This window comes from Oncorhynchus kisutch, linkage group LG14 (genome assembly GCF_002021735.2).
Source record: "Oncorhynchus kisutch isolate 150728-3 linkage group LG14, Okis_V2, whole genome shotgun sequence".
NCBI classification, from domain to species: domain Eukaryota; kingdom Metazoa; phylum Chordata; class Actinopteri; order Salmoniformes; family Salmonidae; genus Oncorhynchus; species Oncorhynchus kisutch.
The window spans coordinates 31,872,201-31,888,379 of record NC_034187.2 but is presented as its reverse complement, the minus strand read 5'-3'; the positions used below and the strand labels follow the sequence as shown (position 1 = coordinate 31,888,379).

General features: G+C 42.7%; 1 protein-coding gene and 1 pseudogene across 1 annotated transcript; both read left to right on the top strand.

Annotated features, from left to right (window-relative positions):
* The first annotated feature begins 305 nt into the window (after window positions 1-305).
* LOC109904519 (myotubularin-related protein 9-like) lies at window positions 306-5,816 on the top strand (annotated as a pseudogene).
* A 6,087-nt stretch (window positions 5,817-11,903) lies between these two features.
* On the top strand, window positions 11,904-15,608 carry LOC109904520 (L-threonine 3-dehydrogenase, mitochondrial-like). The gene is made up of 8 exons (XM_020501737.2): window positions 11,904-12,102; window positions 12,626-12,668; window positions 12,865-12,935; window positions 13,102-13,251; window positions 13,368-13,540; window positions 14,310-14,400; window positions 14,500-14,769; window positions 14,961-15,608. The coding sequence occupies exons 1-8, from the start codon at window positions 11,913-11,915 to the stop codon at window positions 15,104-15,106; spliced, it is 1,134 nt and encodes a 377-aa protein (XP_020357326.1). The 5' UTR covers window positions 11,904-11,912; the 3' UTR covers window positions 15,107-15,608.
* Window positions 15,609-16,179: the final 571 nt, after the last annotated feature.

Here is a 16,179-nt window from a genome sequence, read left to right as displayed (position 1 = left end):
GAGTTGTAATGGAGGGGTAATGTAGGTCTCACATACTGTCACTTAGAGGAACTCCAAGACTTTATTTTTCAGCCCAGATCATAGAACCCTGAGGGGTAGTGTTGAGTGTAATGTGTAGGGTGAGACAGGCCCTTGTGTGTGTTTCATATAAACGCCATCCGGGTACTCTGGAACAATCACCCTCAAGTGTAAGGTACTGTGTGTTCTCTAGTTGGACATTGAGGTACACCCCCCCCCCCCTCTCTCTCTCTCGCTCTTGCTCTCGCTCTCTGTGGTCTCTCTCTTCTCTGGTAAGTGTGTCCGATATGTATCCATTTTTCTACAGCCCGTTTAAACTCAGTCTCCAGGACCAGTGGGGTATCTCATCGCCTCCACAGGCCTATGCTCAAATGGAGGAGCTAGTAAGTGCCATACACACACACACATATATATATATACACACACATATATATCCCGTCGTTGTTGCATTAAATCTAAAATCAGAGACAATTATCACAGACTATAATCCAGGTCTTCACATGTGACAGGAAAACAGAGAGCTGGGATCAGGAAGTCCACATAGGGGGTTGGGAACAGAGCAACATGCCTATGGGTCACTGGGTAGACACAATGGAAGGGTCAAGATTCAGATCAATTCATCCTGCTGAGACCACAATACCAGCTCTGCAGCCTAGTACATGTGGTTTCACTTACTACATTATGACTGTGTAGTGTATACAGTACATGTGGGAAACAACATGAATCCCTGCTAAGCTATTTAGTCAGCTTCCTGTGAAACCCTTGACATGGTACATTTAGGCTACTGTAGTTCTAAAACATATGATAACCTGGGGATCGCTATGTCAAGACAACCTAATAGACCCAGTGTAGGCCCTGTTAGAAGAAATCATATTATTTCAAACCAAAAAGGGTTCAATGGCTCGCTTCATATATGGCCCTCAAAAGGTTGTGTGTGTATATATAGAACCACAAATCACCCTCATTGTTTAACAGTGAACTATATGTATCTGTGTTGTTGTGTCTTCTAACTTTCATCTCCCTCTGCAGCAGGATAAGTATAGACTGAGTCATGTGAACAGAGACTACACTGTGTGTCTTAACCTTTATTTAACTAGGCAAGTCAGTTAAGAACAACTTCTTATTTACAATGACGGCCTACACCAGCCAAACCCTCCCCTAACCCAGACGACGCTGGGTCAATTGTGCGCCGCTCCATGGAACTCCCGATCACGGCCGGTTGCAATACAGCCCGGGATCGAACCAGGGTCTGTAGTGACGCCTCTAGCACTGAGATGTAGTGCCTTAAACCGCTGCGCCACTCGGGAGCCCACACATGCACGCGCACATAAATGGAGTTGCAGTCACACACAGATACATTCATGTCACTACAATGCCATACTTTTGTCTGTAGATGGCATCTATGGTATCAAATAGCAAAATTGTGTTTCCCAGGTCATCATGTGCAGTAGCCGGACCCTGACGGGAGCCAATAGGAAGCGCTGTAGGGAGGATGCGCTCCTCCTCCAGTCGGTAATTGACAGCTCTGGGCTGGGTTACATCGTTGACACCCGTTCCAAGCAATATGCTCAGCAGACCAGGATGACAGAGGGCAGGTTGGAGTCCAGATCTAGCTACAGCTGTTGGAAGAGACTGCACTGCCAACTGGAAAGGTGTCTGTGTGTTTGCCTGTTGTGTGTGAGTTCTTTCATGTGTTTGTGGCTACGTATGTCTAACGTAGTTGCCAGGCTGTTTCTGCTTTAGCCAACCCCTTTTTTTGTCATGCCAAACAATGCCACATTTGTTTGGCTGAATAGCTCTATGCCTATTGACTGAATAGTTGTATGTGTGTATCCCCAGGAGAAAGGTGCCCCAGGAGAGTCTGATAAAGCTGGTGGAGGCCTGTGGGGATCACTCCCACAGTGTGGACTGCTTACTGAGCAAGCTGGAGAACTCCCAGTTCTTCCATGGCCTGCATACTCACCCATTGAGGATGTTTGGGATCCTCTGAAAACGATGTGTACGACAGCGCGTTCCAGTTCCCGCCAATTTCCAGCAACTTCCCACAGCCATTGATGAGGAGTTGGACAACATTCCACAGGCCACAATCAACAGCCTGATCAACTCTATGCGAAGGAGATGTGTTGCGATGCATGAGGCAAATGGTGGTCACACCACATACTGACTGGTTTTCTGTATTCCCAGTCATGTGAAATCCATAGATTAGGGCCTGATTAATATATTTCAATTGACTGATTTCCTTATATGAACTGTAACTCAGTATAATATTTGTAATGGTTGTGTTTATATTTTTGTTCAGTGTATGTTATGTAACCCTCTATGGTGCTCTGTGGCTGTGTCCAGGGATGGCCACACTGTTCTAGTCCATGGTTCAAAGGTCACAGACACCACCCTTCTGGTGAGCTCTTTGGCCCAACTCATCCTGGACCCAAATACACGCACACTGGCCGGCTTCCTGTGTGTGTATGTGTGTAAGGTTGGCCATGCGGTTGGATTATAACAGTGAGGAGGCAACAGCAGATATTGACTTCTCTTTCCCAGAGTGAGCCTTTTTATATGTAGATGGAGAAAATAGACTGGCAAAAACTGTATTTACAACAAAACAAAGAAAACAGTGGTTGATGATCAAAGACAATCTGAATCAAAATATGTGGAACTCTATCAAAGAAAAACCCAGGTGTCAAGTATAGCTTTAAAACTGGAGGCATGCTGACCTGATCCCTGCCTCTCTCAAACAATGAAATACCAGGGTTCTTATACCCACAATGCATCCGCCAATGGGAATACGTTTCACACAATGATTCATTAACAATCAAATCAAATTGTATTCGTTACATGCATCGTGAACAACTATTCAACCAAACTATTTAGCAGTCTTGTGGATTGGGGGCAGACTTGATGCATTGGTACCGCTTTCTGTGCGGTAGCAGAGAGAACAGTCTATGACTTGGTGGCTGGAATCTTTGACAATTTTTAGGGCCTTCCTCTGACACCGCCTGGTGTAGAGGTCATGTATGGCAGGGAGCTCAGCCCCAGCAAACAGGCAGAGCGTCAATACACGATTAAGATCGAATCCTACTACACCGGCTCTGACACTCATCAGACGTGGCAGGGCTTGAAAACTATACTGAACAAAAATATTAAGTGTCGGTGCCATATTTCATGAGCTGAAATAAAATATCCCTGAAATGTTCCCTATGCACAAAAAGCTTATTTCTCAACAAATTGCACACATTTGTTTACATTCCTGTTAGTGAGCATTTCTCTTTTGCCAAGATAATCCATCCACCTGACAGGTGTGTCACATCAAGAAGGTGATGAAACAGCATGGTCATTACACAGGTGCACCTTGTGCTGGAGACAATAAAAGGCCACTAAAATGTGCAGTTTTGTCACACAATACAAAGCCAGAGATGTCTCAAGTTTTGAGGGAGCGTGCAATTGGTATGCTGACTGCAGGAATGTCCACCAGAGCTGTTGCCAGAGAATTTAATGTTAATTTATCTACCATAAACTGCCACCAACTTCATTTTAGAATTTGGCAGTAGGTCCAACTGGCCTAAAAACCACAGACCAGCCCAGGACCATCACATCCAGCTTCACCTGCGGGATCATCTGAGACCAGCCACCCGGACAGCTGATGAAACTGAGGAGTATTTATGTCTGTAATAAAGCCGTTTTGTGGGGGGAAACGTATTCTGATTGGCTGAGCCTGCCCAGTGGGTGGGCATGGATCCCAAGTGGATAGGCCTATGCCCTCCCAGACCCACCCATGGCTGCGCCCTTGCCTAGCAATGTGAAATCCATAGATAGGCCCTAATGAATTTATTTCAATTTACTCTTTGAAATTGTTGTATGTTGCGTTTAGATTTTTGTTCAGTATATCACAGATTACGAATGGAAACCCAGCTGCGAGCTGCCCAGTGATGCTAGCCTACCAGTCGAGCTAAATACCAAATATGTTAACTTCGAGGCAAACAGCACTGAACCATGCATGAGAGCACCAGCTGTTACGAACGACTATGTGATCACACTCTCTATAGCCGATGTGAGTAAGACCTTTAAACAGGTTAACATTCGCAAGGCCGCAGGTCCAGACAGATTACCAGGATGCATACTCAGAATCAAGGGCAACCATTACAATATACACCTGTTCATATTATAAACATAAATGTATTTCCATAGTGCACACACTTCAATAAAGATTCTACACAATGCTTTAAGCATAAATACAACCAGGGATATAAACGTACTGTACGTAAGAAACTATGCGCTCAAACAAGCCCCATTTCTCTGTCAATTCTCAGACCAGGAAATTAACAGATAACCCTCTTCAATTAATGAGGAAAACAAGGTAAGCAGCTCCATTTCTTAAGATTAATCCTCATGATTTAATAGTCAAAGATGAATACATCAGTTGTACTTCCTGATCATAAATACATGAGTTACATACTGGGTGTAACGGCTTTCTTCCTGGGAAAGAGAGGACCAAAGCACAGCATGGTGAGTGTTCATCTTATTTAATAAATAAATCCAAACTGAACACTTCAAATTATAAAACAATAAATGTGAAAACAGAAACAGTCCTGTGTGGTGAAACAGACACGGAACAATCACCCACAAAACAACAGTGAAACCCAGGCTACCTAAGTATGATTCTCAATCAGAGACAACTAACGACACCTGCCTCTGATTGAGAACCATACTAGGCCGAACACAGAAAAACAACCTAGAAACACAAAACATAGAATACCCACCCAACTCACGCCCTGACCAACTAAAACAAACAATTAACACAATAACTAGGGTCAGAACGTGACACTGAGCAATGCACAACAATGGGTTTTGAGCGCACAAACCTGTTGACAGCGTGCGACCATAAACTCTCATGTCTACTCTCGTTTGCAGGTGATCAGCAACAATCAAGAGGACATCTCTACCCCACATTATTATCAATAAAGAAATGTGCTTCTCATCTTCCGTAAATCATTGTCAGTGTCTGGTAATTCATCATTTCTTTAGATCAAGTGATGGAGCTCATGGGACGATCAGCAGCATACAGTGTTGATGATGCTGCTGGACTGTGTGTGGCAGCTGGCCCAGCAGTTCCCCCTGGCCGCGGGCTTCTCTGAGCCTGTGCTGCTGCGGCTGGCCAATGAGGTCTACGCTTCAGACGATAGCACCTTCCTCTGCAACAGCGATCAGGAGAGTTGAGACGTGTGACACCTGGATTCATCCGTTGTCCAGACTCCTTATATCCACAGTCCTTGTCCAAGAATATAGTCTATCCACACTAAATCCGCATCTGTCTGTACCTTTCCACTTGCTCTTCATCTGTCTCTCTCAATTGTTAGGTGTGCTGCAGGGGCGAAGGAGAGAACCCACTGTCTGTTCCAGTCCCTCCTGAGGCCCTGTGAGAGGGAGCACTACTCTACCCCCTGTATGAGCCTACTGAGCTGGTCATCTGGCCCTCTGTCGAGCCACAGTCCCTGCAGCTCTGGAGAGGTGAGTTACAGTACTACAGGCAGATCTGGGGCTGCTCTCCCCTTCAGCAGCCCTCTGACATACGCTGAATGTTGGATGGGTGAATCGAAATAGCTATTACATGAAGAGTATTTACTAAAACAGTTAATTGATGAGTAATACGCACCAAAAAATATAGCATTATTCCCAAAGAACATGTCTTTTTCTGGATGTGTCTAAGGTCTGCTCCTGCGGTGGAACCAATATGCTCTTCACCTGAGGGAACACCGGGGGAGATACGGAACCTTGTCATTGAGTGCCGTGAGGAAAGTTGAAAACATTGATGAAGAGAGGACAACAATACAGTGACACACAGAGACACTGGAGGCTCATCCTGGTTGATTGACTGTTGAGGGAGAGAACAAATCTACTTTTATTGCAAGAGATTGCTGCTCCTATGGACATCAAATTGCATTGCATACTGTGAAAGTTCCTCATTGTTAAAAATGTTTCTCTCATGACGACACATACAGTGCCTTGCGAAAGTATTCGGCTCCCTTGAACTTTGCGACCTTTTGCCACATTTCAGGCTTCAAACATAAAGATATAAAACTGTATTTTTTTGTGAAGAATCAACAATAAGTGGGACACAATCATGAAGTGGAACGACATTTATTGGATATTTAAAACTTTTTTACCAAATCAAAAACTGAAACATTGGGCGTGCAAAATTATTCAGCCCCTTTACTTTCAGTGCAGCAAACTCTCTCCAGAAGTTCAGTGAGGATCTCTGAATGATCCAATGTTGACCTAAATGACTAATGATGATAAATACAATCCACCTGTGTGTAATCAAGTCTCCGTATAAATGCACCTGCACTGTGATAGTCTCAGAGGTCCGTTAAAAGCGCAGATAGCATCATGAAGAACAAGGAACACACCAAGCAGGTCCGAGATACTGTTGTGAAGAAGTTTAAAGCCGGATTTGGATACAAAAAGATTTCCCAAGCTTTAAACATCCCACGGAGCACTGTGCAAGCGATAATATTGAAATGGAAGGAGTATTAGACCACTGCAAATCTACCAAGACCTGGCCGTCCCTCTAAACTTTCAGCTCATACAAGGAGATGACTGATCAGAGATGTAGCCAAGAGGCCCATGATCACTCTGGATGAACTGCAGAGATCTACAGCTGAGGTGGGAGACTCTGTCCATAGGACAACAATCAGTCATATATTGCACAAATCTGGCCTTAATGGAAGAGTGGCAAGAAGAAAGCCATTTCTTAAAGATATCCATAAAAAGTGTTGTTTAAAGTTTGCCACAAGCCACCTGGGAGACACACCAAACATGTGGAAGAAGGTGCTCTGGTCAGATGAAACCAAAATTGAACTTTTTGGCAACAATGCAAAACGTTATGTTTGGCGTAAAAACAACACAGCTCATCACCCTGAACACACCATCCCCACTGTCAAACATGGTGGTGGCAGCATCATGGTTTGGGCCTGCTTTTCTTCAGCAGGGACAGGGAAGATGGTTAAAATTGATGGGAAGATGGATGGAGCCAAATACAGGACCATTCTGGAAGAAAGCCTGATGGAGTCTGCAAAAGACCTGAGACTGGGACGGAGATTTGTCTTCCAACAAGACAATGATCCAAAACATAAAGCAAAATCTACAATGGAATGGTTCAAAAATAAACATATCCAGGTGTTAGAATGGGCAAGTCAAAGTCCAGACCTGAATCCAATCGAGAATCTGTGGAAAGAACTGAAAACTGCTGTTCACAAATGCTCTCCATCCAACCTCACTGAGCTCGAGCTGTTTTGCAAGGAGGAATGGGAAAAAATTTCAGTCTCTCGATGTGCAAAACTGATAGAGACATACCCCAAGCGACTTACAGCTGTAATCGCAGCAAAAGGTGGCGCTACAAAGTATTAATTTAAGGGGGCTGAATAATTTTGCACGCCCAATTTTTCAGTTTTTGATTTGTTAAAAAAGTTTGAAATATCCAATAAATGCCGTTCCACTTCATGATTGTGTCCCACTTGTTGTTGATTCTTCACAAAAAAATACAGTTTTATATCTTTATGTTTGAAGCCTGAATTGTGGCAAAAGGTCGCAAAAGTTCAAGGGGGCCGAATACTTTCGCAAGGCACTGTATCTACTCTAACTACCTTTTTATACTGTTTTCACTGCAAGTCCAGATTTTGTTTTCTAGAATTAAGAGATCAGGGAAAATGTAATGTATATTATTGTTGACAATCAAACATTTCACAAGATGAATTCAAACGATTTCATAGCTTATTTCGTGCAGGACTAATGTGATGTCCTTTTAACCTTAGCCTAGTACTATGATGCATTTCAGGACAAAACACATATACACTACTGTTCAAAAGTTTTGGAACACCTAGTCATGTTGCTTACAGTATCAGGCTACCTACAACACATACAGTACCAGTCAAATGTGTGGACACACCTACTCATTCAAGGTTTTTTTAAATGTATTTTTACTATTTTCTACATTGTAGAATAATAGTGAAGACATCATGAAATAACACATGGAATTATGTACTAACCAAAAAAGTTCTAAACAAATCTAAATATATTTTATATTTAAATAGCCACTCTTTGCCTTGAGGACAGCTTGCACACTCTTGGCATTCTCTCAACCAGCTTCACCTGGAATGCTTTTCAGCAGTCTTGAAGGAGTTCCCACATATGCCGAGCACTTGTTGGCTGCTTTCCTTCACTCTGTGGTACAACTCATCCCAAACCATCTCAATTTGGTTGTGGTAGGGGGATTGTGGAGGCCAGGTGATCTGATGCAGCACTCCATCACTCACCTTCTTGGTAAAATATCCCTTACACAACCTGGAGGTGTGTTGGGTCATTTGTCCTGTTGAAAAACAAATGATAGTCCCACTTAGCCCAAACCAGATGGGATGGCGTATCGCTGCAGAATGTTGTGGTAGCCATGCTGGTTAAGTGTGCCTTGTATTCTAAATAAATCACAGACATTGTCACCAGCAAAGCACCCTCACACCATAACACCTCCTCCTCCATGCCTTTTGGTGGGAAATACACATGCGGAGATCATCAGTTCATCCACACTGCGTCTCACAAAGACACGGTGGTTGGAACCAAACATCTCCCATTTGGACTCCAGACCAAAGGACAAATTTCCACCGGTCTAATGTCCATTGCTCGTGTTTCTTGGCCCAAGCAAGTCTCTTCCTCTTATTTCACCTTTATTTAACCAGGTAGGCCAGTTAAGAACAAGTTCTCATTTGCAACTGCGACCTGGCCAAGATAAAGCAAAGCAGTGCGACACAAACAACAACACAGAGTTACACAAGCGTACAGTCAATAACACAATAGAAAAAAAAATTGGGTCTATATACAGTGTGTGCAAATGGCATGAGGTAAGGCAATAAATAGGCCATAGTAGCAAAGTAATTAACATTTAGAAAGTTAACACTGGAGTTATAGATGACCAGATGGTGATGTGCAAGTAGAAATACTGGTGTGCAAAAGAGCAGAAAAGTAAATAAAAACAATATGGGGATGAGGTAGGTAGATTGGGTGGGCTATTTACAGATGGGCTATGTAAAGCTGCAGCGATCGGTTAGCTGCTCGGATATCTGATGTTTAAAGTTATTGAGGGAAATATAAGTCTCCAGCTTCAGCAATTTTTGCAATTCATTCCAGTCATTGGCAGCAGAGAACTGGAAGGAAAGGCGGCCAAAAAGGTATTGGCTTTGGGGATGACCAGTGAGATATACCTGCTGGAGCGCCTGCTACGTGTGGGTGTTGTTATCCCAATGGTTTCTTTGCAGCAATTCGACCATGAAAGCCTGATTCACACAGTCTCCTCTGAACAGTTGATGTTGAGATGTGTCTGTTACTTGAACTCTGTGAAGCATTTATTTGGGCTGCAATTTCTGAGGCTGGTAACTGTAATGAACTTATCCTCTGCAGCAGAGGTAACTCTGGGTCTGCCATTCCTGTGGCGGTCCTCGTGAGAGCCAGTTTCATCATAGCGCTTGATGGTTTTTGCGACTGCACTTGAAGAAACTATCAAAGTTCTTGAAATGTTCTGTATAGACTGACCTTCATGTCTTAAAGTAATGATGGACTGTAATTTCTCTTTGCTTTTTTGAGCTGTTCTTGCCATAATATGGTCTTTTACCAGATAGGGCGATCTTCTGCACAACCCCCCTACTTTGTCACAACACAACTGATTGGCTCAAACGCATTAAGAAGGAAAGAAATTCTACAAATGAACTTTTAAGAAGGCACACCTGTTAATTGAAATGCATTCCAGGTGACTCCCTCATGAAGCTGGTTGAGAGAATGCCATGAGTGTGCATAGCTGTCATCAAGGCAAAGGGTGACTACTTTGAAGAATCTCAAATGTAAAATACATTTTGATTTGTTTAACACTTTTCTGGTTACTACATGATTCCATATGTGTTATTTCATAGTTTTGATGTCTTCACTATTATTCTACAATGTAGAAAATAATACACATAATGAGTAGTTTTTCTAAAACCTTTGACCGGCATTCTATCTTATTGTTTTTGTTAATAAATTGTTTCTGTATTCTGATTTGGTTGGTTGATGTGTGTTTCTGTTGGGTTTTAAAGACAGGAATCAGAAGTCCTCTTCACAGCATTTGACTTATACACAACACACTACACCTGAGGTGACATATATCACACCAAACTGTAGTAAGTAGCATAATGCTTGTTGTCACTTGTCAAATATATGTTTGATCCCTTCTCTGACTCTGAAGTAAGCCTCTACGCTCCAGTCCTGCTCAAGCCAAACTCAGCTAAACATTTCTACACAATACAAATCCACTGTGAGCGGCTAGTCAGCATGTTTGCCCACATGTATTGCCTTGCAGGCTGGATATTGTAGTCCTTTACAATTGAGTCACGCCCCCTTGCGCTCTTACATCACAACAAGGAAAACTACATATCCCAGCATGACTTTCATCAGCCGTTTATCTAGTTTTACCCAATAGATGCTTGGTGCGCTTAATCCGTGACCAATCGGAGGGTAATCTTTTAATTCTAAGAGTTAACTACCATGAAAACCGTTTTACCAGCGCAATTTTCATAAATTCGTTTTGTAACATAGCGTGAAATGCGATTGTGCGATCTGTAAAGTATTCAGTTTGGTTGGCACGAACAGAGACTGATTGCAGGTTTTTGTCAGCACACAGGTAACATGTTGTTTTGTATCCATTCTACTTCTGAAAGATAACGCGTGGTGTTTCAGTCAATATGAACTGTATAAAGTTGATGTTTTAAATGGGCTAAACAACAATGTTACATAACTAACCTACTCATTGTTGTACGGATGTGTAACTGAAAAACAGCTTCTATCTCAAGGCAGACTGTTAAATAGGCATCACGAGCTGGCCTCCATCCAGTACCCTGCCCTGAACTTACAGGCAGGGTACCACCCGGTTACTCACCCCTGCACTTTCGAGGCTGCTGCCATATGTACATAGACATAGAAAACTCGTCACTTTAATAATGTTTACATACGGTTTAACCAATTTCAAATCTATATACTGTACTCTAGTCAAGGCCATCCTATTCAACTAATGATGTACATTTACTATTCTATCCACTTATTCTTCAGATATACTACATATTCTATCCACACACGGTCCATAATGTCTATTACAGCCCATCACACACAAACACAGACACACACATATATATACATATATACATACATATATGCTACTCGCTGTATATTATATCTGCATAGTCACTTCACCTACATGTACAAGTTACCTCAACTAATCTGTACCACCGCACACTGACTCGGTACCGGTTCCCCATGTATATAGCCTCGTTATTGTTATTCTTAATGTGTTACTTTTTATTATTACTTTTTATCATTACGTTTTATTTTAGTCTACTTGGTAAATATTTTCTTAACTCTTCTTAAACTGCACTGTTGGGTTAAGCAATTCACAGTAAAGTCTACACTTGTTGTATTTGGCGCATGTGACAAATACAGTTTGATTTTATATTTCTACACACTCTGGACTCCTACATTGCTCGTCCTAATATTTCTATATTTCTTAATTCCATTCTTTTACTTTTAGGTTCATGTGTATTGTTGTGTATTGTTAGATATTACCACACTGTTGGAGCAAGGAACACAAGCATTTCGCCAAAACTGCAATAACATCTGCTAACGTTACATATGTGTATTCGACCAATAAAATTGGATTTGATTTTTCCATTGCACTGTTCAAATTGTAATTTTTTAATGAATCCATAGAATGAACCGTGCCTATGGCCTAAATGGTCTCATTCCTACTGAGTGAGATTGATTTGCCGGATGAAATAGATAACATGTTGTCTTTGATCCATCTTTTTCCACAGGGTCAACAGCTCCATATGCTACCGGGTATACGGTTCTGTATGCCCTCCGCGGCAGCTCTATTCGGATCGTTGTGCCATGGCTGTCGCAGCCGGGCGCGTAGTTTGTCATTCTGGGGCTGTAGTTGGTCGCCCCGACAGAACAGCCGGTGGAACAGTCAGGATTCAATTCAATCTACTGCAGAGAACCCACGAATTCTCATCACAGGTTAACTATTTTTTATTATCTCAAGTAGCAAATAACACTTTATGGCCCATAGTCTATAGATAGGCCCTATAGGATGTATATGTGTTTATGAAATTGAGTCAAATCTGTTCAATTTTTTATACACGAATAGACATGCTGTCATTCTCTTTGTCATTTCGAGTTGTTTTCAATGTTCAGTAAGTGGCCATCCTCTTTTCCTTAGTACAATAGGCTGTGAGTAGACTGGGGACAAAAAGGCCCTAGCAAGTGACCATGGGCAGAATAATGGCCTGAGGCCAGTTTTTGTCTGTACATAAAGCTTTGGTGAAAACAAAAAAGGTTGCAGCCTGGTTGAAGCACAATATGACAAAACATTCAGCCCTACTTTTTTCTGAAATTGTACATAAGAAACACATTTTCACCATATATTCTTTGAGAGCTTTTAGCAAATACAAATGAACAAGAACAATTGAGATGGTGTTGTTTCATGAATGCTTATGAATTCTGTATTGTATTATGTATTATTTTTCTCTTCGTGGTTAAGGAGGCCTTGGCCAGTTAGGTGTGGGGCTTGCAGAAATCTTGAGGTAAGAAAAAAACTAAAGAGTAATCTTTTCTTCAATGCTGATTTCTTCGATGTTGATAGCATGAATATTCCCCAGGTTGTCGAATTCTCACTTAACATCTAGTTTACCTTCTGGGGTTGGGCTCCTATCCAATTCAATTCCGTAAATTCCAGGAATGAACTGAAATGTCATATATTAATTGAATATCAATGTGTAGGAAACAGTACGGAACAGAAAACGTTATCCTATCGGATATTAAAAAGGCTCCACCAGAAGTGTACAGAAGTGGTAAGTTTTCTTAGTTGGCACGATCAGCAATTCTCTATTGATCTCAATGTCCATGCACATCTCCATGCTGCGCTTCTCAAATCCTCTTCTTTTCTGCAGAAAATAACATGTTCCCTGCCTTGAAGGGGCAATCCGTAGTTTGTCAATCTCTTCTCCTCTCCCTCAGGCCCGTTTGTGTATGCTGACGTGTTGGACTATAAGAACCTCAGAGAGTTGGTGGTGAATAACCGCATCACCTGGCTGGTGCATTACAGCGCTCTACTCAGTGTTGTAGGAGAGGCCAATGTGGCCCTGGCACGCAAGATCAATATCACAGGTCAGCTCCAAATTCACACACACACTCTCACAGTATCCAGGGCAGTATCACTGTATCCCTTTTTGCAAGGTTTGTATGTTTTTGTCTAAAGCTTCACTCCTTGCTGTTCTTTCTAGGCCTTCATAATGTGCTGGACCTGGCTCTGGAGAGCTGCTTACGTCTCTTTGTCCCTAGCACCATCGGAGCTTTTGGCCCTTCTTCTCCCCGTGACCCCGCACCTGACCTGTGTGTCCAGAGGCCTCACACCATTTATGGGGTGTCCAAAGTGCACGCCGAACTGATGGGGGAGGTGTGACCTGTTATGTTCACACATACAAATATACACACATCAACACACAAACAGTCATAGATGCAGTCGTAATGCGACCACATTGCTGTCAAATGCACACTCTTGCACACACACAACCTGCCGGTCCTCTCTTAAAGCGAGAGCACACAACCTGCCGTTCCTCTCTTAAAGCGAGAGCACACAACCTGCCGGTCCTCTGTTAAAGCGAGAGCACACATCCTGCCGGTCCTCTCTTAAAGCGAGAGCACACAACCTGCCGGTCCTCTGTTAAAGCGAGAGCACACAACCTGCCGGTCCTCTCTTAAAGCGAGAGCACACAACCTGCCGGTCCTCTGTTAAAGCGAGAGCACACAACCTGCCGGTCCTCTGTTAAAGCGAGAGCACACAACCTGCCGGTCCTCTGTTAAAGCGAGAGCACACAACCTGCCGGTCCTCTGTTAAAGCGAGAGCACACAACCTGCCGGTCCTCTGTTAAAGCGAGAGCACACAACCTGCCGTTCCTCTCTTAAAGCGAGAGCACACAACCTGCCGGTCCTCTGTTAAAGCGAGAGCACACAACCTGCCGGTCCTCTGTTAAAGCGAGAGCACACAACCTGCCGGTCCTCTGTTAAAGCGAGAGCACACAACCTGCCGGTCCTCTCTTAAATCGAGAGAGTTTTCACATGTAGATTTTTCAGAGTGAGTAAGTCAATGAATTAACAGTGCAGATTAAGTTAAATATGCTTTTGCTGGTTATTTGCTTTGATTGTGTTAAATCTCTCTCTGTTAGTATCTTCATCACAAGTATGGACTGGACTTCCGCTGCCTACGCTATCCTGGCATCATCTCAGCTAACACACAGCCTGGGGGAGGAACAACAGGTAACCCATATTTATCATATAATCATTTATTAAGGTATTAATGCCATAGAGATATATTCCAATACGTTCTGTGTACTTTTTTGCTCTCCTTTCCCATAGACTATGCTGTCCAGATTTTTCACGATGCACTCAGCACAGGTCACCACGAGTGCTATTTACGCGCTGACACACGTCTGCCCATGATGCACATTGGTGACTGCCACCGTGCGACTGTGGAGTTCATGCATGCCCCGGAATGCCAACTGTCGCTGCGCACGTACAACATCGCTGCCATGAGCTTCACCCCCGAGGAAGTTTCCACGGAAATACGCAAGCACCTGCCCCACCTCAAGGTCACCTATAACCCTGACTCTGTCCGCCAGACCATTGGTATGTTCATTGTTCACCTTATTGGTGTGTGTCTGACTGTCTGTGGAATGTTTTTAATTGTTATTGAACCTCAAGATGTGTGATTTGAATTAAGCCATAGCAGAAGTATATGGAATGACGTCATCATTGGGTCTTATGAAAGTTGTGATGTGTAAAATAACTATTGACCATGATTGTCCCCTGGTGTGTAGCGGACAGCTGGCCAGTGAGGTTTGATGACTCCAATGCACAGAGAGACTGGGGCTGGAAGTCGACCTATGGGCTTGAGGAGCTCGTCTCAGACATGCTAAGCTCCATCCATGACAAGAAGACCAACGCCGGACTGCCAGTCAGCTAGCAGGCACCACTCACAGAGACTGACCTGCCAATCACTATTCCCTTAAATCCACTTCATTCTGGGTCTGCCTATCACAACAGACCCTCTTTAACCTTAGCATAATTTCCAAACCAGGAACCTTTTGTATGTCAGGAATATTCTACCAATAAACCAGGGACTATTTTCAAACCAGGAGTCTTCAGCCAGAACCACTCGACTTGCCACGACAGTGGACACTGAAACCACACACACACACACACATGGTAGGCAGCACACGCTCTCATAATAGCAGCCTTACTCATTACAGTCAATCATTCTCTTCTGTTGTGACTTTCTTCAGTTTCTGTTGTTTTAATTGTGATAGAGATCATTTAAGTATCATAGCAGGTTTAACATAAGCCTCAAACCTCTGGGGGAAATAGGCTCCAGGCAAATTATTTTACATATAGTTAAGTCAAATCAAATTATATTTGTCCCATGCGCCAAATACAACAACCTTACAGTGAAATGCTTACTTACAAGCCCTTAACCAACAATGCAGTTTTAAGAAAAATAAGTGTTAAGTAAAAAATAGACAAGTAAAAAAACATTGAATATAAAAGGTACAAATAATTAAACAGGAGCAGTAAAATAACAATAGCGAGCCTATATTCAGAGGGTACCGGTACAGAGTCAATGTGTGGGGGCACCATTTAGTCAAGGTAATTGAGGTAATATGTGCATGTAGGCAGCGTACCCCTACCATCAGTTTACAGTATCTTAAGGGGTTGGCTTTCATTTCCCTCTTGGCCTGCTGCATTAGGGTAGTATAGAGGGCACAGTGAAATGACACAGCAGCAGTGAGAGATATAGGGAAACCTATCAGGCATAATGGATGCAGAAGAAACAGAAAATGCACAATGTTTATAGAAAGGCCTGCCTTTACAGCACAACTTCAGAAGATGTTCAAATATCTTCATATTTCTTTACAGGCACAGTGTTATTTTGGGTACAAATGGGTACCAAATAAATTCAGAATTGAAGCCTTGTTTTTAATTAAAGACTTATTAGAAATATATTTGTGGGTAATGAACAAAATTGCAGTGTACTTTCGA

Excerpts from the sequence above, each read along its gene's own strand:
- LOC109904520 (XM_020501737.2), top strand. The coding sequence starts at position 11,913 with ATGCTACCGGGTATACGGTTCTGTATGCCCTCCGCGGCAGCTCTATTC. Across the intron at positions 13,252-13,367 it reads ACGCAAGATCAATATCACAG|GCCTTCATAATGTGCTGGAC; the intron begins GTCAGCTCCAAA and ends TGTTCTTTCTAG. Across the intron at positions 14,401-14,499 it reads GCCTGGGGGAGGAACAACAG|ACTATGCTGTCCAGATTTTT; the intron begins GTAACCCATATT and ends CCTTTCCCATAG.